We start from the raw sequence: 23,513 nt of genomic DNA, 5'->3' as shown, positions 1-23,513 counted from the left end.
TTTCATGCCCTCTAACCAAATCACTGTAAACCACATGACCAATTTTTGCATCATGTGAACATTTCTTTATCATGCCCCCTATATTTAGGTCAAAATCATTAATAAATGAAATAAAAACCAGGGGACTGAATACTGAGCCTCATGGAACCCCAGTGGTAACAGCGTTCCTGTTACTAAAACACCTGTCAACTATTATCCTTTGCTTTCTATCAATGAGCAAATTTTGCATCAAATTTCCCATAGACTTTTACTTTTTTTCATCAGTATGCCTTCTGGGACTTTGTCAAAGCCTTGCTAAAACCCATGTAAACTACACGAAAAGTCAGTCAGACACAACCTTCCCTTAACAGATTGATGCCAGCTGTCCTTGATTAATCTGTGCCTTTCTAAATGAAGGGTTATACTATCCCTCAGAATTTGCCCACAATAAAACTAACTGGCCTGTAATTACTCAATTTATCTCTTCTTCCCTTCCTACACAACAATGCAACTTCAGCATACTTTCAGTTCTCTGGCACCACTCCTGTAGCCTGGAACAAAAAAACTGATGTTAGAGTCTCCATAGTTTCCTTTCTTGCTTCTTTTAACAGTTTGGGATATATTTCACCACTACACCCTCTGTCTAGGATTTCTGCAGCAGTAAGCCTTTGGTGTCTGACATAAGTTTCTCTTTTTTTGCTTGATCCTACCTTTTATGTTCCTTGTCATGCAGGGGACACGAGATATGGCAGTCCCACCCTTTTTCTTTGTGGGAATGTACTTACACTGAACTCCTTGTTAAATGTCTCTCATTGCTCTGAGACAGATTTTCCTTCAAGTAGCTGTTTCCATTCTACTTTTGCAAAATCATGTCCAAGTCAAGTAAAGTTATCCTTATTCAAATTTAATTCTCCATTTTATCTTTGTTCTTTTCCATAATTATGTTAAATATAATTGAATTAATATCACTGCCTTTGATATTCCTTCCAGTCTCTCCCTGAAACTAAATCCAGAATTCTACACCCCTGACTACACTTCCCATTTCCCCTCTCCCAACTCTCTTGTTGGGTTTGCTACAAACATGTTTTAAAAAAATCATGAATGCAACTTAGGAGGTCTGTGCCTTGTACACCTTTTATACTGATTGCATTCCAGGTAATATGAGGGGGATTGAAATCTCCCACAATTAATGCCTGAGTGCTTTTACATTTATCAAATATTTGCTTCCAAGTTTGTTCTCCTAACTCTCTCAGACTCTGTTGGAGGTCTACAGCATACTCCCAACATCTTGATTGCCCTTTTATCATCTTTAGTTCAACCCAGTCACTTAATTTGATGATCCTTGTATATTTCTTTTCCAAACTGTTATTGCTCTTTAACCAGTATTCCCTACCCCACTTCTTTATCATTACTTCACTATCTCTTCTGAAAACCCTATAATTAGGAATGTTAAACTATCATTCCTGTCCCGTATTAAGTCATGTTGGTGTTCAGACACATCGTGTGTTGATCCAATACCAATTTCTGTTGATAGCCTGTGTTGATACACTGTTGGAAATTATGTGCATTGACACAACTCTGGTAGTTAGATATTACTTCCATCGGTATAATACTTATATCTGGGCATTGTTGGTGTTAATGCATTGCTCAGTTTTGGATACAGTCTGTGTTGATGTAATGCTGGTATTTAGATATCATCCAAGATATTTCAATGGGAATACGGAAAACTGCAGCAAAATCTACTTTGGAAATATTTGACTGAACCATTGTCACCCACAGTGTCAATTGAAGATCTGTCTACAACATTGGTCCACAACGTCAAATATGAGAAACTTGAGAACTAGGTCTCTCTTCAGTCTATGCATTCAGTTCCTTATAACAAGTCTGATTTTGTTGAGTCACTTCGATCTGTCAAACTCTGGATGGACATGACCTGCTGATGTCCTGAATTGATTATTATCATCTTTTTCCCAGGAATGCTTCTGTTTATGTGCTGCCCTGACTGTATTTGCATTGCAAGGTCCATATCTATTCGGCTGGATGCATGCTTTGCTGCTGTATGTACCCTGCTGGATCTGTATCTGGGCTAGTGGTTTATCTGGGCTGTTCTTTCTTGTTTTCCCCTTATCTAAGTCACTTGATCGAAGTCTACATGCCATCTGGCTGTGTCTACTATTTTGCTTTTCACTTTACTTTGAACCATGTTCTGACAATTTGTGCTGTCTCCTTCAGAAATGACTGAACATTTGGGCAAACACGGGGATGGTGTAAAGGACGTTGCATTCCAAGTGGAAGATTGTGACTTTCTGGTGAAGGTATGAACCAAATGGAAGGGAAAGGATCATGATGGGCCAGTGTCCTTTAGAAACACAATATTCAATGGGATTGCATTCTCCTTGGGTGGCACATTGAGAGATGGGAAATCATTCCTTGGAAACAGTTTTCTGTTAGTGTCTACCCATTCTTTTTGTAATTGGAATTGGGGTTGATGGCTTGATAATTTTAATGTTAAAAGTGAAATAATACATGGGCTAATTTCAAATAACTGGATGGAACTTGTAAAAATTCCAATGACAAGGGATAAGGTAATAGAGAAACTCACAGGGCTAACTACCAGGTTCCAATGGTCTTCACCCAAGGGTTTTAAAGGAAGTGGCTGCAGAGATAGTGGACCTGTTGGTTGAAAAGTTTCAAAACTTGCTAAATTCTGGGAGGGTAGCAGAAGATTGGAAAACAGTTAATTCAAGTTTATTATCATAGGCACACTTACACGGGATATAAATGCCATGAAAGTTAGCTTTTTGTGGCAGCAGCACAGTGCATTACAAACATAAGTTAACATAAATTATCTATAACTTACACAACAAAATAAACATAATGACACTAGTGCAAATTGGGAGAGGATAAAAGAAATATAGTCCAAGGTAGCGTTCAGGTTTTTTAGGTTGGTTCAAGAACCTGCTGGCATTGGGGGAGAAGCTGTTGCTGAACCTTGAGGTGCAGATCTTCAGGCTCCTGAACCTCCTGCCTGATGGCAGCATCGAGATGTGACTCCCTTGTTCAAATGGGGAGGAATACAGAAGTTGGGGAACCTTGGGCAGCTAGTTTAACATCTGTTGTTGACAAGATGCTGGAGTCAATAATCAAAAAGGAAATAACTAATTAGTTAGGAAAGCTAAATATAATCAAACTTGGTCAACATAGTTTTATGAAAGGTAAATCATGTTTAATGAATTTGCTTGAATTATTTGAAAAAAAAGGTTTCCAAGTTTGCTGACGATACAAAAATAGGCAGAAGGGCATGTTGCACTGAGCACATTGTGATTCTGCAATGGGATATGACAGGCAAAGTTGATAGAGGGGAACCTGTAGATGTTGTGTATTTGGATTTCCAAAAGGCATTTAACAAGGTGCCATATGAGAGGCTGGTACATAAATTATGAGCCCAAGGTATTGGAGGAAGTATGTCAGTACAGATAGAGAACTGGCTGTCACACAGAAATCAAAGGGTTGGAATAAATGGGTCTTTGTCAGGCTGGAGGGATGTAACTAGAAGAGTACCCCAGGGGTCCGATCTTGGCTCTCAGTTGTTTGCTATTTATCTTTATGACCTGGAGGAGTGAAGAAAAAGTAAGGTTTCCAAGTTTGCTGACGATACAAAAATAGGCAGAAGGGCATGTTGTGCTCGGCACATTGTGATTCTGCAATGGGATTGGGTGAAAACCTGGCAAAATGGAGTTTAATGTGGGGAAGTATGGGGACGATGCACTTCGGTAAGAGGAATCAAAAGGTGGATTACTATTAAAAGAGAGACAATGTAAATAAGTGAAGTTAAGAGGGATCTAGGTGTTCTAGTGCATGAATCACAAAAAGTCAACAGGCAGGTCTAACAAGTAGTTAAGAAGACAAGTGGCACATTGGCCTTTATTGTGAAGAGGTGGGAGGTTAAGAATAGGGAGATTTTGTTACTGTTGTACAGTGTGTTGGTGAGTCCACACCTGGAATATTGTGCACAGTTTTGGTCCCCTTACCTAAAAAAGGATATAGTAGCATTAGAGGCAGTCCAAAGGAGATTCACCAGGCTAATTCCTGGGATGAGAGGGTTGTCCCAGCAAGAGAGGCTGGACAGTTTGTGTCTGTATTCCTTGAAGTTTAGAAGGATGAGGGGTGACCTTATTCAAACACTTAAGAACCTAAGGGGACTTGACAAGATAAATATTGAGTCGTTTTCACTAGTTAGAGAGCCATGAACAGAGGAACATAACTACAAAAAAGGATCGGTCATTTTAAAGTGAGGAACATAGAATTTTTTTTTCTCTCAGTGGTCAGTGAATCTCTGGAATTCTCTGTCCCTGAGGCTGAGATCTTTAGATATATTTTAAGGTGGAGATAGATAAATATTTGAAAGTGAGGAATTTAGGGATATCGGGAACTGCACAGAAGAGGAATTGAGCCAGTGTGGATCAGCCATGATCATATTGAGTGATGGGGCAGGTCTGAGGGAACTGGTAGCCTACTCCTGCTCGTATTTTCTTGTGTTCTTGTTTGAAGGACGTTGCATTTGGAAAATGATGAGTCTGCCTAACTGAGGGGCCATTTAATCTTTCCACACAAGTACTGTCAAATGCACAAAATCCCTACCCATTCCTGGAGTTGGTTAAATGCACAACCTGGTAGCACAAGAGAACAGTGTGCCGTTCTCCCAGTCATCTTGAGTTAATGATTTCCCTTTGTCCCCGCCAGAGTGAAAATATAGAGTTCATCATCTGTACTCCAGATATTTCTTAATTGTTCTCCAAATAGTTGTTGTCAGTCACATTCCCTGCACCTTTTGCTGTTGCAGCCTAAGCTCAATGTCTGATCCCATTTCACTTCTCCCCTTTCAAACTTCCAGCCACGAGCCATGGCTGGCTGCCTCACACTCCACTGCTGATCCAGTTCAAATTCTGTCTCCATCCTTTGGAAAAAAAACAAGTCCCAGATCACCAAGCACTCTAAACTTGAGCTGGGATTCCTCTGCTAGCCCAGTCCCTTGCATTTGCAAAAACAAATTACATTTATAATAAACCTCTAATATATAGTGATATTTCAAAATATTTTACAGATCATTAGCTAAAACTGATACTGAGGCATTGAAACAGCAAGGGATATGATTATGGGAGCAGACAAAGCTTTTTGAATAGATGGCTTTTAAAATGCGGACAAGGAAGCAAAGAGCTTCAGGGAGTCTTGGGGAATGAGACAAAAGTTGCTTAAGGCACTTAAGGGGCATTGAAGAAAGGAGACATAGAAGACTAATTAGAGGAACAGGATTTTTGATAACAAGCTGGAGGAGACTTCAGGAATGAGATGGTGTGAATATGGGAATATAAGAGATAAAAATGGAAGCTGGAGAGCTGATCTCTGGGCATTAAGAGAATCAAGGGGTAAGGGGATAGTGTTGGAAAATGACACTGAGTTTAAATCAGCCATGATGTTGATGAATGCAGAGGACGCTCAAAGGCCCTGATGGTCAATCCTGCTCCTATTTCTGATGCTCTTGCATTGGTCAGATTGGTGAAGAACAGTGCCTGCAGGAGCAATGTTGCCTTGTGCGCAGGGGTCAAAGATAGCCTGGCAGGAGACTGTCAGAGGGGTCTCTGCCTCTGCATGGAATAATACCCTAAAGCTGGTATAGGTCAATTGGTAAAAGAGTTCTATAGTAAATGTGTATGGATGAGATGCGTGTTTCAGAATGTTGTGCAAGTTGGTACACGTGGAGAGGGAAAATTGCATGAATGTTGGCAGATCAAGGGAAGCATGAGACTTTCATGAAAAGATGGATTGAGATTGAGGCGGGGATGAGTTATCTGGTTGGAAGTGATGGAATTGATGTGGACTTTAAGACAGAAGGCTAAACAGAATAACAAGATTGTGAGTAGTCTGTTTTATCCTGAGATGATGGCCTGAGAGGATGATAAGGGGGGAGAGCTTATTTCAGGGAGGAAGACAATATCTTTCCATTGCTGAGCTGGAAGAAGCAATATCTCACTGAACCATAGCATCAGACAGGTTGTGTGATGATACAGATCATTTCCAGGGCTTGTGCAGGGTAGTGGAGAGATGGAAATGGGTATAATGACCATACCCATGACAGCCAACTATGCTGAGATCCCACAGCTATTTTCTACATCACAGTCTTGAGAAGGAAGAGAAACCATTGCAGGAGATATACTGACTTTAATCATGGGGACGTAGAGTTATACAGCATGGCAACAGGACCTTCAACTCCCCGAGTCTATACAGACTATCGGGTACCCATTTGCACCAACCTTACACTAATCCCATTTTATTCTCCCTCCATTCCCATCAACTTGTCCCAGATTCTACCACTCTGTACTTAAATAGTTTGGAGCTCCTGTAATACCATTTGCTTACAGTCTGTTACTCCCTGAACCATTCTGCTGCTCGCTAATCAAGTAGCAGGAGATGAATACCCTCTTGAGTAGAGAACCTCTGCGAAGTCCAGATGGAGCAAACTGGAGTATATATATTAACCACCTGCAGAAAAGATGTTTGGGGCCATTGTGGCCACTGCCTTGGGCACAGTGGTCCAGCCAGGGTCTATGGCAACAGGTTTAAGGTCACAGCGAACTGTGACTTGTGCAAATATTATCCTCTGGATACATTGCTCTTCCCTCAGGAGGGCAGAGGAGCCTTGCTCCCAAAAGACAGAGGAAACCTCCTCCGCGCCAGGTAGAAGTTTGAAACATTCTTCTGCAAATGGCAATTCATATTAGGCCAATTGTTAATTGTAAAAATTCAACTAAGAGGGTAAAAATAACCACAAGGAGTTAAATCATGAATCAGATATGATTTCATTAAATGTGAAACAGGCACAAGGGGCTAAATAGCCTTCCCCAATTTCAGATGGCCCAGCCCTGAAATTGTGTGGATTAGAATGGGTTCCCTCGCTGGTTTCAACCTGTCAACATGTTGTCCAAAACCTCATCTAGCATTTAGTGATGAGCTGATAGGGGGGAATCCAACTTCATCTGGTTTCCAATATGATGCCGCTTTAGCAAGTTTTTGGCAGCTACGATGAAAGATAAGATTATAATCTTGCTGGTATTCTGTTGTGGTAAATAGTAGTGTCACACTTTCCTTTGTTAGCATACAACAGGAAAGCAAAAGTACACATTGAACAAAAACATGTTCACAAAACTTAAAGACCCCATAATTTAACTCCGTACCCAGAAGGGTTACTCTAGTGTTGCCACCAACTATTGTGTTAGCCTATTTCTGTCAGGTGATTTGTATATGACTGAAATGCTGTGCTGAATGTCAAGGATAATCAGGATCAGACAGTATAGAGTTATTCTTTGGATGTGGGTACCTTTGGCAAGGCCTGTATTTATATTCCAGTCCCGATTGCCCTTGACAAGGTAATGGTGAGTCACCTGTTACAGTGCAAATGCTGTTAGGTTCCACAATCCTGTTGGGTACATGGTTTCCAGATTGAGACCTAGCAACAAGTACCATCATCCCTTTTGAGTGTTTGTGTTATGGCCCAAGGTAACGCAAGATAAAATTAAAGGTTAACTAGAAAATGGAAGTTTGAGGAAATGGAAACCAGAATATCTTCCTCCTGCCTGAGTCCCAATACTTGCAGTTTGCTGAGTACAAGGCTTTGTAGAACACTGCTCTACTGTGATTACAGAGTTGCCTTCCTCTGTCTTTCCTGCACTATCAGATGTAGTATAATCAATCATTTCAGTTCCAAGATGTTTTGTTCTATCTGAGAGCTCAGTGACTGCCTAACCAGACTCAATGTATCAGAAAGAGAAATTAGAGGTTTTCATCCTGAAATAAAACAAAAGTTGGGAATACACAACAGGACTATCAACATTTGGTAAGGAGGCACGTATTAGTCCCTCTGTCCCTCTAACCATCAATTCTGTTAGAGCTGTATGTTGGTGCCATTAAGCTATTGAGGTAAATCATTCATCAGTCCCAATATCAGTCTGTCAGATTTATTTAAGAACACCTTAACCTTAATTTCTGCTGATTATTTAACACTGTGTGGGAAGGAACTAAGACTGCTGATGACATTTCACTTCTGAATTTGCAGAAAGCAAAGGAACATGGAGCTGTCATTGTGAAGGAGCCCTGGATAGAGGAGGATAACTATGGCAAGGTGAAATTCGCCATTCTGACAACTGTAAGTATTGTGATGAATTCCATATCTCATTCTAGTGAATCTATCCGATTGTAATGTTTCAACAATAAGCAAGTGCATGAACCATCTCCAAACGTGTAATGGGAAAATCAGTGACACCTCTGATGTCCTCTGCCACTTTGACTGTTTCCAATTCCCTGGTCCCAACAGGCTGATCTTTACCATGGAGGTACAATCTCTTTACACCTCCAGCCCACATCAGGATGAGCTGAGGGCCCTCTGCTGCTTCTTTGAGCAGATGCCCAACCAGTTCCCCTCCAACAACACACTCATCCACCTGGCTGAACTTCTTCAAACATGAAACAACTTCTCTCTCAACTGCGCTCACTTCCTCCAGATCAACGGTGTCACTATGGGCATTTGTGTGGGCCCAAGCTCTGTCTGTATTTTTTGTGGGATATGTGGAACAGTTTTTGTTTCAGTCCTACTTGGGCCCACTTCCACAGCTCTTTTTCCTGTACATTGATGACTGCTTTGGTGCTGCCTCCTGCACACATACAGAGCTCAACAGTTTCAGTACTTTTGCTATGCATTTTGACCTTGCTTCACCTTCACGTGGTCAGTCTCTGACTCTACCCTTTTCTGGATGTCCCTGTCTCCATCTCAGAAGACAGGCTACCTACTGACATCTATTAAAAGCCCTACAAACTCCCAGCGCTATCTTAACCACTCTTCATCCCACTCTGCTTCCTGCAAGGACTGTATTCCATTCTCCCAGTTCCTCTGTCTCCATTGTATCTGCTCTGATGATGAGGCTTTCCATACAGATGCCTCTGAAATGTCTACTTTTTTCTGAATGGTGGCTTCCCTTCTACCATTGTTAACAAAGCAGTTGACTGCATCCATTTCCCACGCTGCCACTGTCACCCCCTGTCCTCTTGGACAGAACAAGAATAGAGTTCCCTTGGTCCTTACCTTCCACCCCAACAGCCTCCATGTTCAACAGATGGTTCTCCACAATTTCTGCCACCTTCAAAAAGATTCCACCACCAGCCAGACCTTCCCCTCTTCTCCTTTCAGCATTTCACAGGGATTGTTCCCGTCGTGATTCCTTGATCCAATCTTTTGTTCCTACCAACCACCCCCATCTTTGACTTTTTCCCTCGCAACCGCAGGAGATGTAACAGTTATCCTTTCAGCTCTTCCCTTCCCACCATCCAGGGACCCAGACAGTCTTTCCAGGTGAAGCAGCAATTCACTTGCACTCCTTCCAATCTAGTGAACTGCATTCAGTGTTCACAATGTGGTCTCCTCTACATTGGAGGAACCGAACACTGGTTGGGTGATAGCTTTGTGAAACAGCTGCATTCAGTCCGCAGAGGCGACTCTGAGCTTACTGTTTCCTCCCACTTTAATTCTCCATCCCACTCCTGCTCTGACCTATTGGTCTGTGGCTTCCTGTACTGTCACAGTGAGGCCCAACGCAAGCTTGAGGAACATCTCATCGTCCGTCTGGGCACGTTGTAGCCTTTAGGACTCAATATTGAATTCTACATCTTCAGGTAACTTGATTTCTCGGTCTGTATCAGTCATCCATCTGTGATATTATTGTGTTTTTTTCCCCTTTTTTTTCCTCTCTGGGAGTGGAGGACATGCCCAACCTGACCTGCTGGACAAGTCCTTCTGTTCGACATTTTGCAACTCCTATATTTTGTCTATATTCTCAATCTCGAATTGCTCCCACTCACTCGTTGACCAGGTAACCTTGTTTACAGCTGATCCCCATGGTCACCCTGGTTTCATCTGATCAGAGGCAACCCCACCCACCTTCCCCTACCCTCCCTGCAGCTTACAAGGTTCTTTTTTTCTCCTCTTCAGTTCCAAGGGAGGGCCTTTGACTTGAAACACTAACTCTGTTTCTCTTCCCACAAATGCAGCCTGACCTGCTGAGTATTTCCAGCACTTTCTGTTTTTGTTCAAAACGTGTAATGTTCTCCAGGGAACCAAATCAGGTATGTTCCCATTCATGGCTGGTCCCAACTGTTCCTGCTCCAAAGCATGTGGTACTGTTGGAGGGAGCCAGCAGCAGACTCAACTATGGTTCATTCATAGTCAACTATTCTGGTGACACTCACCACTGGGTTACAGGAGAGTGACTCTGGATGTGGTACAGGTGGACAGCCAGTGGCCAGAAGACTTAAACAGGTCCAGGAGTGGAGGAGAAAAAAAATGCAAAATAATTACACAAATCATATTAAAGCCATGTCACCTTGTTGCTGTGGGAGCCTCTGGAGGGAGACTAGTGGAAACTAGCACTTCTTCTGAAGCCCTGAAAATAGCAGATGACCATAGCAGCAAATGTCCACAGGATTTCTGAGAATTCTTTCAGTCCAAGTACACCTGGGGAGTGTGGCATCGTTCTCTCATCCCTTCAGCATGCTTGCTCCCTTGGGTTGCATTAAATGCTCTGTTGTGGTGCCAGTGGCTAAGCTCCATCTGATCCCACATCTTGCCATATAAACAGGGAAGATAGGAAAATGGGAAGAAACACAAGCAGGACTGAGTTAAATCTACTCTGTGCCCTATTCTCAGTGCTCAAGGCCTACAGCAGGGGTTATTTTAATCTGCAAGTTTAATATTACGACCAGTTATATCAGACACTCTGAGATGGATGTATTTACCTTATCGATTCAAAACTCCAAGTACATCTTCACTGCAGTTAATTTTAGATTCATTACAGGGCTTGAAAGATGCTGGACTCTTCATATTCTTTGCATTTTCTTATCCTTACAGTTAGCAGGCTTAGTGTTATCTCATTGTTGCTTTCAGGTTATCTTTCTTCCTGCTCTCTTCAACCTTGATGTTCAACAACACAATCCCGGGCCTTTCAACAGAGAGCCTGAAGTTTGGTCCTAATGTCTTTTGCTATGTACTTCCTTTCAGTTTGGGGATACAACACACACCCTTGTGGAGTACTTGGGACCATACCGTGGCCTTTTCCTGCCTGGGTACAAGGAGCCCCTCCACAGAGACCCGCTCCTTCCCACGCTGTGAGTACATCACCATTTGGAACTTTTACTTTGGGGCAAGTTGAAAAGGACTTCCAAAGCATCAGCAAATCACAACTCCAATCAGGAGAGCTGCTCCCTGAATATCCCCAGTGAATTCTTGATGCTTAGTGCAGGTTGAAGTTTGTTTGTGATGCTTCCAGCACTCAGCTAGGATTTAATGTAGTGGCACATCTAATTTTTCCATGTATTTAAATCTCAAACTGTTCACTTCAAGCTTCCCTCAAATACATAGTGCAGTATGGCTGGAAGAGATTGTAAATGAAAAGGTCCATCAAAGATAAAGCCACAATTGCTGCAAGTAGACTACGTTGTAATATCTTGTCAAGGACAATTATCTAGCCAGAGCCTCATAGAACATAGAACAGTACAGTACAGGCCCCTCAGCCCACGATGTTGTGCCGACTTATATAAACCTACTTCCTGATCAATCTAACCCTTCCCTCCTACACCGCCCATCACCCTCCATTTTACTATATGCCTATCTAAGAGTCTTTTAACTGCCCCTAATGTATCAACCTCTACCACCACCCATAGCAGTGTGTTCTAGGCACCCACCACTCTCTGTGTATTTTTAAAAAAAACAAACTACCTCTGACACCTTCCCTAAACTTTCCTCCTCTGACCTTAAACTGACGTCCTCTGGTATTGGCCATTGCCGCCCTGGAGAGAAGGTGCTGGCTGTCTACTGTCTGTGCCCCTCATAATCTTATACACCTCTATCAAGTCGCCTCGCATCCTGCGTCACTCCAAAGAGAAAAGCCCTAGCTCACTCAACCTTTCTACATAAGATTTGTCTGAGAGGTATTCAGAATTAGGGGAATAAAGTGATGGCTGCATCTGTGTACTTGGGTATAATGCACTCAAATCAGATACTCATTTGTCTATGTATTCATACGTTATACTCACTGTTTGTATACTGCATGAAATGGTGATTGCGGGCAATATCTTGATACTTATCTCTGTTCCAGACCCTCGGGACGTCTGAATTTCATTGATCATGTTGTGGGAAACCAGCCAGATGATCAGATGGTACCTGTGGTAGATTGGTATGAGCCAGTTTCACACACATCAAAATAACCCTACTCTTTTATCCCTTGCAGTCAATACTGAAGGCAGGGTGGATTGGGAAGTTACTCATTGTGGGCAGGCCTGACTTGGAATCCACACACCATGAGAGGTGGTTTAAAAGAACACCAATAATGTCAATATGTTTATGTCACACCACTCATGCACTAAAATAGTCCAAAATTTCTTCACAAAGGTATAAGAAAAAGATGGTACGCCATAGAAAAAGGGTGCAAGAGCAGTGGGAGAGGGATGATGGCACAAATTATAGTTGAAGGCTCTGGGCAGTAGGAAAACTCGGAGGTTTTAATGATAATTTTAAAGATGAAAAGGGTCAGCAAAGGAATCTCTGGCCTTTGGCCCAGGCAGTGGATGGCACAGCCACTAATGAGAAGTTGAGAATAGTCTGGCTGAATAATAGACACTGGCCAAAGGAATCATGCAACTTGTAGTGAGGGAACAGAGTCTTTGTCAGTGCCAGATGTGATGACTTTTATCCTTTCAATGTCTTGCTGAAGAAAACAGGTGATTATCTGGGTGCTAGACTCTGTACTGAAGTCTAGACCATGAACTCCACGGAGAGGATAAGGCAGAGGAGTATGGTCAGGAACCTCTATGCCGTGATGATGAGCCAGTCTGGGTCACAGATCCTACACAGCTAGGCTGGAACAGTTTGCACAGAGTTCTCAGTGATCTGGAATGTAGGCAATATGAGATCCTGTGCACTTAAGAGAATCCAAGGAATTCCAGCAAGCTGTGTAGAAAAAAACAAAAAAAATTACTCAGAGAAAGCCCTTTGGTTACGAATAACAATAGAAATAGTTCAAAATACCCAAGAAGTCAGGCAGCATCTATGGAGAGATAAAAACAGAACGTTTCAGATCGGTCAAATCTGATTTAATTTCAGATTTTCAGTACCTGCAGTACTTTGATGTGATTCATCAGTTTATGCCTATCAGAGCAGCCTTGTGTAGAGTCCTTCTCTGTTATCCATTGCAGAGAGATGAACATCAGGGACCAGACAGTTCACCCTTCCCTCAGGTACTGTTCCTACAGCAGGAAAATTGAATATGATGGTGAAGAAGGAATGACTGATTAATGTGAACTCTGACCTTATTTCTCAGGTACCAGAAATGCCTGATGTTTCACCGGTACTGGTCAGTGGACGACAAACAGATCCACACTAATTACAGCTCCTTGCGCTCCATTGTCGTCACCAACTATGAGGAGACCATCAAAATTCCCATCAATGAGCCAGCTGCTGGAAAGAGAAAATCCCAGATCCAGGTGTGAGCGTTTCCCACTGTCTTTTCTGCCTGTCTCCCTTGACACATGCTAATGAGCCTGTGCTTTCAGTATATTTGAAGGGTTTGGGGTGGGCTAGTGGAGGTTGGGCTGGGTGCAAGCTGGGAATAGCTTCTTGCTACTGGGAATGGAGGATTGATCTAATCCTTCATTGCACCATGGATTTTGCACATGGTGCTGAGCTATCAGAAATTAGCATGACTTGTTCAGGTGCATCTTCCAAAATCTCAGCTGCCAGTTCTTTGGTAACCAAATCTGGATATATGAATTAGTGGCAGAATTACAATGACTGGAGTCTGCTCTGCCATTTGATGAGCTCACGGTTGATCTGGTCATTGTCTCAATTCCACATTCCTGTCATAACCTTTTACTTCCTTACTTATCAGTAAGTAGTGGACACAGCCCAGCGCATCACGGACACCAGTCTCCCCTCCTTGGACTCTGTCTTTACCTCTTGTTGTCTTGGTGAAGCGGCCAGCATAATCAAAGACCCCACTCACCCAGGTCATTCTCTTTTCTCTCCTCTTCCATTGGGTAGAAGATACAGGAGCCTGAGGGCTCGTACCACCAGGCTTGAGGACAGCTTCTACCCCACTGTGATAAGACTATTGAACAGTTCCCTTATACAATGAATGGACTATGACCTCACGATCTACCTTGTTGTGACCTTGCACCTTATTGCACTTCACTTTCTCTGTTGCTGTGACACTTTACTCTGTACCGTAATTGTTGTTACCTGTACTACATCAATGCACTCTGTACTAACTCACTGTAACTGCACAGTGTAATGAATTGACCTGTACGATCAGTTTGTAAGACAAGTTTTTCACTGTACCCCAGTACAAGCGACAATAATAAACCAATACCAATATCAAGAATCTACCTACCTCTGCCATAAAAGTAGTCAAAGAATCGGCTTCCACCCTCTTTGAGTAAGAGTCCTGAGAGAGAAAAAAAACATTATCTCTGTACTAAAAGGGTAACCCCTATGTCTGGGATCTCCCACAGGAGGAAGCATCCTCTCCACATCTATTCTGTCAATGTCCTCTATATCTTACATGTTTCAATCGTCCCCTCTCACAGTGGATAGAAGCCTAGTCTGTCCAACCTTCCCTTCTAAGACAATCTGTGTATTAGTCATGGGCACCTTCTCAGAACAGCCTCCTCTGTTCTTCCTCTCAGTATCTTCCTCTCAGATCTGGGTCAGGAGAAGGATCAATCTCAAATCCTGCCATTTGCTGCCAGGAGTAGACTCATTTTGGTGCTCTCACACATGCGGCGCCAGTAATAGTGAACCATATTGCCAAGTGACTCAAGGGAGTCCTCAGATTGTTGCAACAAGAAATGGCAGTGCTCAATAAAAACAATGGTAAGGGAGAGTAATGAAACACACTGCACTTGAAATAGCTTAATACCTCCATTTCTGCCCTTCTCTCACTCTAGGAGTATGTGGATTACTATGGTGGAGCTGGAGTGCAGCACATTGCTCTCAACACCTCTGATATCATCCAGTCTGTAAGTCACTTGATTATATTTCCACCGTATTTTATTCCAGGCAGCTCGGGATGTAATCATTCTAACTTTGTATCATGTATACCTTGACTGAAATGGAGAAAACTTGATTAATGGCAAACAGTCCCTGATCATTTTTTTTCAGCTTTTTTTTAATCAGACTATGCATTGATGGCCAATGGGAAGGCAATTTTCCACAGATGCCTAATGGGGACCATCCAATAAACTGTAGTTCCAGTACTAGTCATATAGCAACTCTAAGACACACCAAACTTTACAAGTATAATGGAGTTTATAGCTTTTGCAACTTTAGATTTTAATCTTGGTCAACAGTTAAGGAAAGGCCTTTGTCAACCATGTATGTTGTTTGAAAATATGGGGCCTTAAGCCCTGGAATGATCATTACACCAGAATTATAGGCTTGGATCTAATTGAAAGATTTGGAAAGTAAAGTAAGTCACAGGACAGTATATGAAGTGTTTACAAAGGCATTCAGGGTTCTCGTCTTTATTGGCTGTGCATAAATAGCAGCATGGTCACGCTGTATCTGTATAGAACATTAGTTGGGCCATTGATAGAGTTCTGTGCCCTGTTCTGGTCACTGTGCCCCAGGAAGGGTGTAATGGGACTAGAGAGAGTGCAAGAAGGTTTACGAGGGTGTTGTCAGACGTGGAGAATTTATGAGGAGAGACTGGCAAGATGGGGAGTGTTTTCCTTGGAAAATAGGAGTTGAGGGTAGATTTATTGCAGTGTATATGAGAACCCTGGACAAGGTGACAGCAAAAACCCATTTCTCTTAGCAGAGAGAGATCGGTAACTAGACGGGATGAATGGATTGCTTGGTGCAATGAATAAATTAAGTTTGGTGCTTTCACATGCACAGTGCTGATGATGGTGAACAGTGATCTATGATTGGTGCTAGCAAGTGACTCTGGAGCTTTCTCCTCAGAGAGTCCCATGGGGTTGCGTTAGGTATGGCAGTACCTATGAAGCAGCCTGGGAAGGGAAATTGAGGAAAAAAAAAAGTTTTATGCAATAAGTGGAACTCACTGCCTGAAAGGGTCGTGGAGATAAAACCCTCACCAATTTAAAGCTATCTGATAAGAATTTGAGGAATGATAACTTGCAGAGCAATATAACAAAAACTGGGAAATGGGATTTATCTAAAATCCATGTGTACCAGGATGAGCTGAAAGGCTTCCTTTTTGTTCTGTAAATTTCTGTGGTTCGCCAACAGAACTAGTTTCTCTCTGCGGTTCGGTGTGCAGTTAACTACTTTCTTACTACAGTATACAAGGAGACCATTCAGCTCATCGGGTCCATGTCAGCTCCCAGCATAGGTCTTCCATCTGTCCCATTTCTCCTTCCTGCAGCCCTGAACTTCTCGCATGCCCTTAGACTCCCCTTTGGTTCTTATGCCACTTACCATGGAGTAATTGACAATAGTGAATGGACCTATTAGCGCATCTTTGGGATGTAGGAAGAAACTGGAGCACCTGGTAGAAACCCACACCGTCATGGGAAGAATATGCAAACTTCACACAGACAGTATTCCAAGGTCAGGATCCGACCTAGGACTGGAACTCAAGGCAGCAGCACTAAACCACCGCCCTATTAGATCTACACTTGTCCAGACTTTCAAAAACACACCTTTGAAAACAATGCACTCTGCTGGCAGCAGCAAGAACAACAGAAAACCCTGATAATCCTCCAGTGTTCTCAGTGCTGTAGTTTAAACCTTGGGAAAGGGCAGATGCTTCTTAGAGAAAAGAGTTAGGGATACCTGCTGCCCTTAGAACATCATCTCAGTGGCCATTTCTTATGTGTGAACCTGGCAAGTTAGTGTCTGCTTGTTGTGTGACTGCAGATCTGATCATAGCTGTCCCCAGGATAACTCTATGCAAAAGATGTATTTCACTGTGTGTTTCAATGTACATGCGACTAATAAAGATATCTTGATCCTCAGCCACATACCTACACTTTCCACAGCAACAGGAAACCCAGCTGTATGGATTAGGAGAGCTGTGGCTGCATTCACCACAGTGCAAGGGCTATTTGGATTCCAGTATATGAGGCTCCTACAGAGATAGGCTCAGTGGTAGCACACCTAGACTCTGGGTTCAGATCCCACTCCAGAAACATGAGGACAGAAGTTAGGCTTAAAGCACCAGTGCAGTGATGTGGCAGTGGTGCACTGTTGGAAATCCTATCTAACGATTATTACATCACTTTTTGTTGAAGATTGTTGCTTGCAAATTTACGTAGAACATGCCCTTTGGCCCACAATGTTGTGCCAACATTTTATCCTGCTCTAAGATCTATCTAACCCTTCCCTCCCACATAACCCTTCTTTTCTCTATTATTCATGTGGATGAATGATTCTGTAAATTTACCACTGAATGTTCTACATCTTTGATGTGGTTATCCTTCAGGAAGTACTTCATTGGCTTCAAGGTGCTTTGGAATATTGTGAAGGGCATTATTTAAAGGCTTGTGTTTTGGTAAATTAACTGAAAGATAAGGGTGAGAAGCAGTTTTAAATTGTGCAAGAGATTTCTTGTAGATTAGGAAAGTGTAAATTGGAAGTGACAAACAACATTACAAATCTTTACAAATGTACCATGGAGACTTCTTTCCATTTAAGGGTGTCATTTGGCAATAAACTACCTCTCAGACTGCAGATGGGTGAATTGCTTCCAGCCCTCAGGCTGTTTTAGGTCAGTGATATTGTAGCTGTGCTGTTATTTGTGACTGTACCTACCACTCAGCTTGTGTGGAGAGGCAGTGATATTATCAGTGTGTTCCCTGCTTTCTCCTGGGGGCTGTAACCCAGCCGTGATTGTGTTACCATTGCCACAATCTTTTTGTAGTACTTTTAAGGGTGGAGAGCTGTAGTTTGAAGTGTGGCTGATTCCTATTCTCAACTGTTGACAGATTGCAAATTTAAAACACCGTGGGATGGAGTTCCTGAACACCCCAGATTCCTATTATGATCAGTTGAAAGAAAAATTAAAGACTGCGAAAATCAAGGTGCAAGAGGACCTGAAAAAGCTACAGGTACATCTGAACAGATATCAGGTCTCTTATGTGCAAAGAGTGAAGGCAATTCTGAGCCAAACATTTAACAGACAGCCTTTGCAATGGAGAAATCACCTCCCTCCACAGTGTCCTGCTTAAAAACATTACACGTACAGTATTTATTGGGTGAAGGTGGGATACTGAGCATTAATCATCAAACATTCAACTCAATGTAGAGAATAATTTAAGACTGCAAGAAAGAGAAACTAGCATCTTCTCCACTAAAAACAGGGTAATTTGTGTTGAAGAGTGCAGTAAGTGGGGGAATAGTTGCATATAAATTATGTACATTTACAGCAATGTGGTCATTCAGCTTGATTGAAAGCAGAAATGCCCATTTATCTTCACGCTGGCTGGCTATTTGCACCCGACAACGGGTTCCACAGAAAGGGCCTCTACACTTGAAGTAAATACCTGCCTTTGACGATGTTTGTTTTATGGCATTGTTAATGAGGAAGTCAAGTCTTGACTAAGCATAAGCAGTGCTACTCCCTCAATGAGGGAGCATAATCCAGTGACGAGATTGTAAGCAGAGTCAAAATATCATGTGATCAATGGGAATGGCTGCTTCAGGCACACATCCAACGTCTTAATGGCAGAAGCTGACTATAGTTCAGGCCCTCGGTGCTGGAGCCTCCAGTAGAGTCTTGAAAGCAGCCCAATCCTCCCATAGTTTATTAGGCAGCCAGCAATACTAATGTCTGGGGTAAGTAAATAATTTCCTTTTATGCACAACACTTCCAATAACAGCAGTGCGATTCTGTGATTTGGAAACTTCTTGTGTGTCTGCAAAATAGGAGCTCAAGATTCTTGTTGATTATGATGAGAAAGGCTACCTGCTGCAGATCTTCACCAAACCTGTCCAAGACAGGCCCACACTCTTCCTGGAGGTGATACAGAGACATAATCACAATGTAAGTACCATCAATCACGCTCATCTGTGCACATACAGGTTACAGCTTCAAACCCAGTCCTTAGTTAGATGCATATTCCAGCAATTGGTTTCTTGTGCACATGCACAGTACAGTATGCAAGATCCATACAGCCGATGTTCTTTATCTGTAAAAATGTGCACTACACTGTCATGCATCTGAAGATGCATATTACATCCACCTGCTTTGTGTTATTGTTGATCTGCACCCAGTCTGTGAATATTGCAAGTTAATGTGGCACAAGTTTAATATAAATCAATCTGAAATAATCATTTTCTTTCCCAATCTCATTCCATCCCTGGAATACTGGTGTAAACAGGTCTTTGCCAGCACTCTCCATGTCGTCCAGGCTACTCCTTGGCCTCAACAATCACCCAGTCAGGGGTGATACCCTTCACCCTGTCATGGGGCTGGTGGGCTCCACTTTAGAGTCCTTTCCAATGCCCATGGGCAGAGTCTTGCCATACCTACAGCAAGCTGCAAATGTTACCAGTCTTCTCCTGAACATATTGGCTGATGTTGGATAGGGAGTGAGAGTGACATTATTGGGCCTCCACTAACAATCCAGCACATCACTCCAGTCACTCCTGTCACGGCAGGAATACCAGCTAGTTTTCTCCTCTGTTGGCATTGCGACCTAACTACTGGAATCAATAATGGACCTCACAGCTGGGGATTAACATGGGGTCTTCTGGTGTGTATGCACTGTGTTTTTGCCATTGCATTAAAGAGGCATGACGTTTAAATCAACACCAGTCTACGCCTGTTGGCCGTGACTGCCAACAGACTAAAATAAACAAATGGAAAAGAAATATGCAAACACCTAAAAAACCAATTGACAGACCTTAATCGACAACGAGTAACAGTTCATACAGAGCAGTGATAGGAGATATTCACTGCTGTTGTTCCATGGAATTAAGTTTTTCTGTTCCGAACAGGACATTAAACAGACTCAGTCCTTTTGCCTCAGTCAACAACATGGATCCATTAGAATATGTACAGCTGTCATGTATTTTGGACATTATCTAACAATGCATGTAACTTTTCTGTCTGAAGGGCTTTGGTGCTGGAAACTTCAAATCATTATTTGAAGCTATTGAATACGATCAAGACGCAAGAGGAAATCTCACTGTTTACACAACCAACAACGTGCAACCATTTTATTAAACTAACTGGCCAGCAAATCACAGCACACACTTAGAGAACTTCTGAACACTTAGTATTAGGAATTCTTCACCTTCCTCAGCCTTTACCTCTTCCCAGAGTCTTTACAAACTTAAATCCAAAGCTGCTGTCACATAATCATGGCTTTTAATTAGTCTTTCTCAGCCTTGGTGGGTGTCCTGTGCTATAAGCCTGGACTTGCTGTCATTTCAATTCCTAAATACATGTACTTCTCCATACTACTTGTGATAAAGGTCACAGGTCATTCAAGCTCATTGATTCAAAAAACATACCACAGCTCTCTCCCAGCTCAATCACAGTATTCACTGAGTACCAATGTGGATTTGCACCACGTTTACCTGCACACACACATTCACCCCCATCTGTGTATAAATTTGCACCTATCACAATTCATAAACACCCATGTGCAACATGAATTCACATTGAATCTACAGTAGATGTGTAGCTCAAATGTACAGTCTAGCACTTTCACATACATTCATTTGCTTGCATCCCACAATCATCAATACCTTCACACAAGTGATGTATGTTCCCTCCCCTGCACATAGACATGAACACACACATACACAAGCTACATGTGCACAACACGATAGAGCAAAAACATTCCCCATTGGGCAAGTCCTGAATTTAACCTACGAAAGGAGTGTATTTAATAAACACGTCAAACTACCTGGTCGACTGGTGCCTGTTTTTCAACATTTGAACTTCAGCAATTTGAATAAATTTGGAGATTATTGGCGATGGAAAATTATGAAAAGGTAACAATTCTGTGGTTGTGAATGCCTTAATTTGTGATACCTTATCTATCACAATTTACTCATTCTCCAACCCACCTAAAACAATGCGTTCTCCTGAGAGATGGCAGACTCCAGACATGCAACCCCAGCCAATTAGTTGGTGAATCTCAGTATGGCTCCTATTTCACCAACCTAGCTGAAGCAATTGAAGAACTTGTTGCTCAGTGGCAGGCAGTAACCTATAAAATTGAGTTTAAGAATACTTTCACAACATGCTGCAAAATAATATATTACGTAGAGTCCAGTGGCATTAACAGGCATTGTTTGGCTTGGACAAGAGATGGGTTGTATTTTTGGATATTAGTTGTAATTGTCTTGCCCAAGATTATCCATTTGTGGTACTCTGCTGGAACTGGAGGCAAAGCAGCTGTGTATGCTTCATTATTATGTTTATAACCAGTTGAGATTATTATAAAATTGCAAAGTTGATTTAAAAAAAAGAAACATTTCAAGCAGAATGAAAATGTTGACTGAATGCTAAAGGGGTATTCAGTCATCACACAAGACCTTACCTTAAGTACTGTGTCCAATTTTGGCAAATGAGAATGTCTCGGAAAAACTTTGAGATATTGGCCAATAGACTGTGGCTTAGTTTAAAGGCAAACAAATTCCAGAACAGTATCAAGAGATTGGGTGTCACTCAGTCACCTGAAAATTATTTGACTGACTTCTGCAGTCAGAGGGGTATTTTCCTAAAATTGACAAAGTTTTTATTTCTCTGGTTTTCCAAGAGGATGATGTAGCTGGAAGACTTTTTCTTGACTTGAAGAATGAAAGACTTCCAGTGACATTATCCCCAGAGACAGGCCAGCAAAATGCAACTCTGATCAATGCCTCTCATTTCCATCTGAAATTTAAAACAACACATGGTAAGTGTTAACAATAAATGTTAATACATTTGTCACAATATTTTATTGAAATCAATAAGTGAACTTCCTTTATCAGTATCACAGAGAGAGAGAGAGAGAGAGAAAGAAGCCCCCTGTATTCCATTTATGCTATGGACACAATTCAAGATCTGGCCTCTCCAAGATCCCAGCTTCTTTAGGAAGGAAGCAAGAAGCACTGATTTTAAAAGTGAGCCGTCAAATGAGCTACAAAATGTGCACCCTTGGATAAAGGCACATACTGTTCCAGAACAGTACTCACAGGAGACAATCCAACATATCCCAGCATAATATATATCTGTATCTCCACAAGAGAACCTAAATTGCCAAACAAGGGACCATCCAAATATTTTTCACCAATTTAGCAAATGATTAGTCAAATTGAGACATTACAGATATAAGGAAATATCTTTTGAGTTTTGCAGGATGAATGGTCCCATAATCACAGAATTTTTTTTCTTGTCAACCTGCTCCCTTCTCCAGGTTCTCTGGGCGGTGATGCTTTGTCAGTTGATAGCGGACAGAGCAACAGCCGAGTCCAGTTCCATCTTGCCTTGCTTCAGAAGTCATGTACATGCACTTTCAAGGCTTGCATATAAATACTAGCACCTGGGCAATGTGACAGAATCAGAAAACAGGTTTGAGAATTGTTGAGAGGGCTGGAGAGGTGGGGAGAGTTGATATTAAGCAAACCAGACTTAATGTAGATTTACTAACTTTGTTTTGGATTAAATAAAGCAGTTTCAAATGAGCTGAGCAGAAATAGCTAAAAATGTTGGTTGAACACAAAAATCATTTTGTAAGTAGAAGCTCATCTTCAGCCCACTTATGCATTATAGTAATAAAACATTTCTGAGCATTGTCAGCAGACCGACTGCCAAAGCCACGATCTCATCCTTTGCCCTACCCACTGGCAAAAAGAGGAAGGCCCAGTTCACAAAAAAAAGGCAGCTGGAGTTGTGGAGACAGGTTCAGGGAACAAAGATTTGTTTAATTATTGCGAAGAATGTGCATGATTCATGTTTCAGAAAGAATGAAGAGAGTGGACGAGTGGAAATGAATAAAATGCTTTACATTGAATAGGATGAGGGACATGGTTTCAAACTCAGTAAAGTTCCTGCTCAGGGCTGTTGACTTGGGGAAAAGCTGTCACCCGGTGAGCAGAGAGCCACTGGGGCTTTTAAAAACAGGAGATGAAAGATTCCCACTGTCAAAGTGTGGGGTTAAATTTCAGGCAAGGTAAGGCTGAGGTTTCACATGCTTGGGATTTAGCAGTCTAATAATGGAAGTGCAGATTGTTGCATTAATCCAAGAAACTGAACAGACCTGTCAGGTCTTTCACTCATTCTATAAACTATTCAGTCCTAATGGAAAAGGCAAGATTTGCCAGCACAGGCCACGGCAATGGGGGAGCTTCCTTGCTCTTGCTTTGAACAGTACCATGAGATCTTTAATTCCAGGTGATCGATTTATCGTCTCATCCTGAGGATGTTGCCGGCAGTAGCACAGCATTCCCTCAGTGCTGCACTGATGTTTCCACCTAG

The 23,513-nt window shown here is 42.1% G+C and overlaps 1 protein-coding gene across 3 annotated transcripts in view; it reads left to right on the top strand.

The window, feature by feature from the left end:
• The window catches only part of hpda (4-hydroxyphenylpyruvate dioxygenase a), a 36,221-nt gene extending 15,266 nt beyond the window's left edge, over positions 1 to 20,955 (top strand). For all 3 annotated transcript variants that reach the window (XM_052035548.1, XM_052035551.1, XM_052035550.1), the window contains 9 exons: positions 2,212 to 2,294; positions 8,090 to 8,179; positions 11,081 to 11,187; positions 12,177 to 12,254; positions 13,398 to 13,560; positions 15,022 to 15,093; positions 18,025 to 18,147; positions 18,966 to 19,082; positions 20,157 to 20,955. In XM_052035548.1, the coding sequence (XP_051891508.1) occupies positions 2,212 to 2,294; positions 8,090 to 8,179; positions 11,081 to 11,187; positions 12,177 to 12,254; positions 13,398 to 13,560; positions 15,022 to 15,093; positions 18,025 to 18,147; positions 18,966 to 19,082; positions 20,157 to 20,267 (944 nt within the window). In that variant the 3' untranslated portion in view covers positions 20,268 to 20,955. The remainder of the gene's footprint in view (positions 1 to 2,211; positions 2,295 to 8,089; positions 8,180 to 11,080; positions 11,188 to 12,176; positions 12,255 to 13,397; positions 13,561 to 15,021; positions 15,094 to 18,024; positions 18,148 to 18,965; positions 19,083 to 20,156) is intronic.
• Positions 20,956 to 23,513: the final 2,558 nt, after the last annotated feature.

The sequence above is a fragment of the Pristis pectinata genome, chromosome 21, assembly GCF_009764475.1.
Source record: "Pristis pectinata isolate sPriPec2 chromosome 21, sPriPec2.1.pri, whole genome shotgun sequence".
Classification (NCBI taxonomy): Eukaryota; Metazoa; Chordata; class Chondrichthyes; order Rhinopristiformes; family Pristidae; genus Pristis; species Pristis pectinata.
Note: the sequence above shows the minus strand (reverse complement) of the source record. Positions and strands in the feature narration are given on the sequence as shown.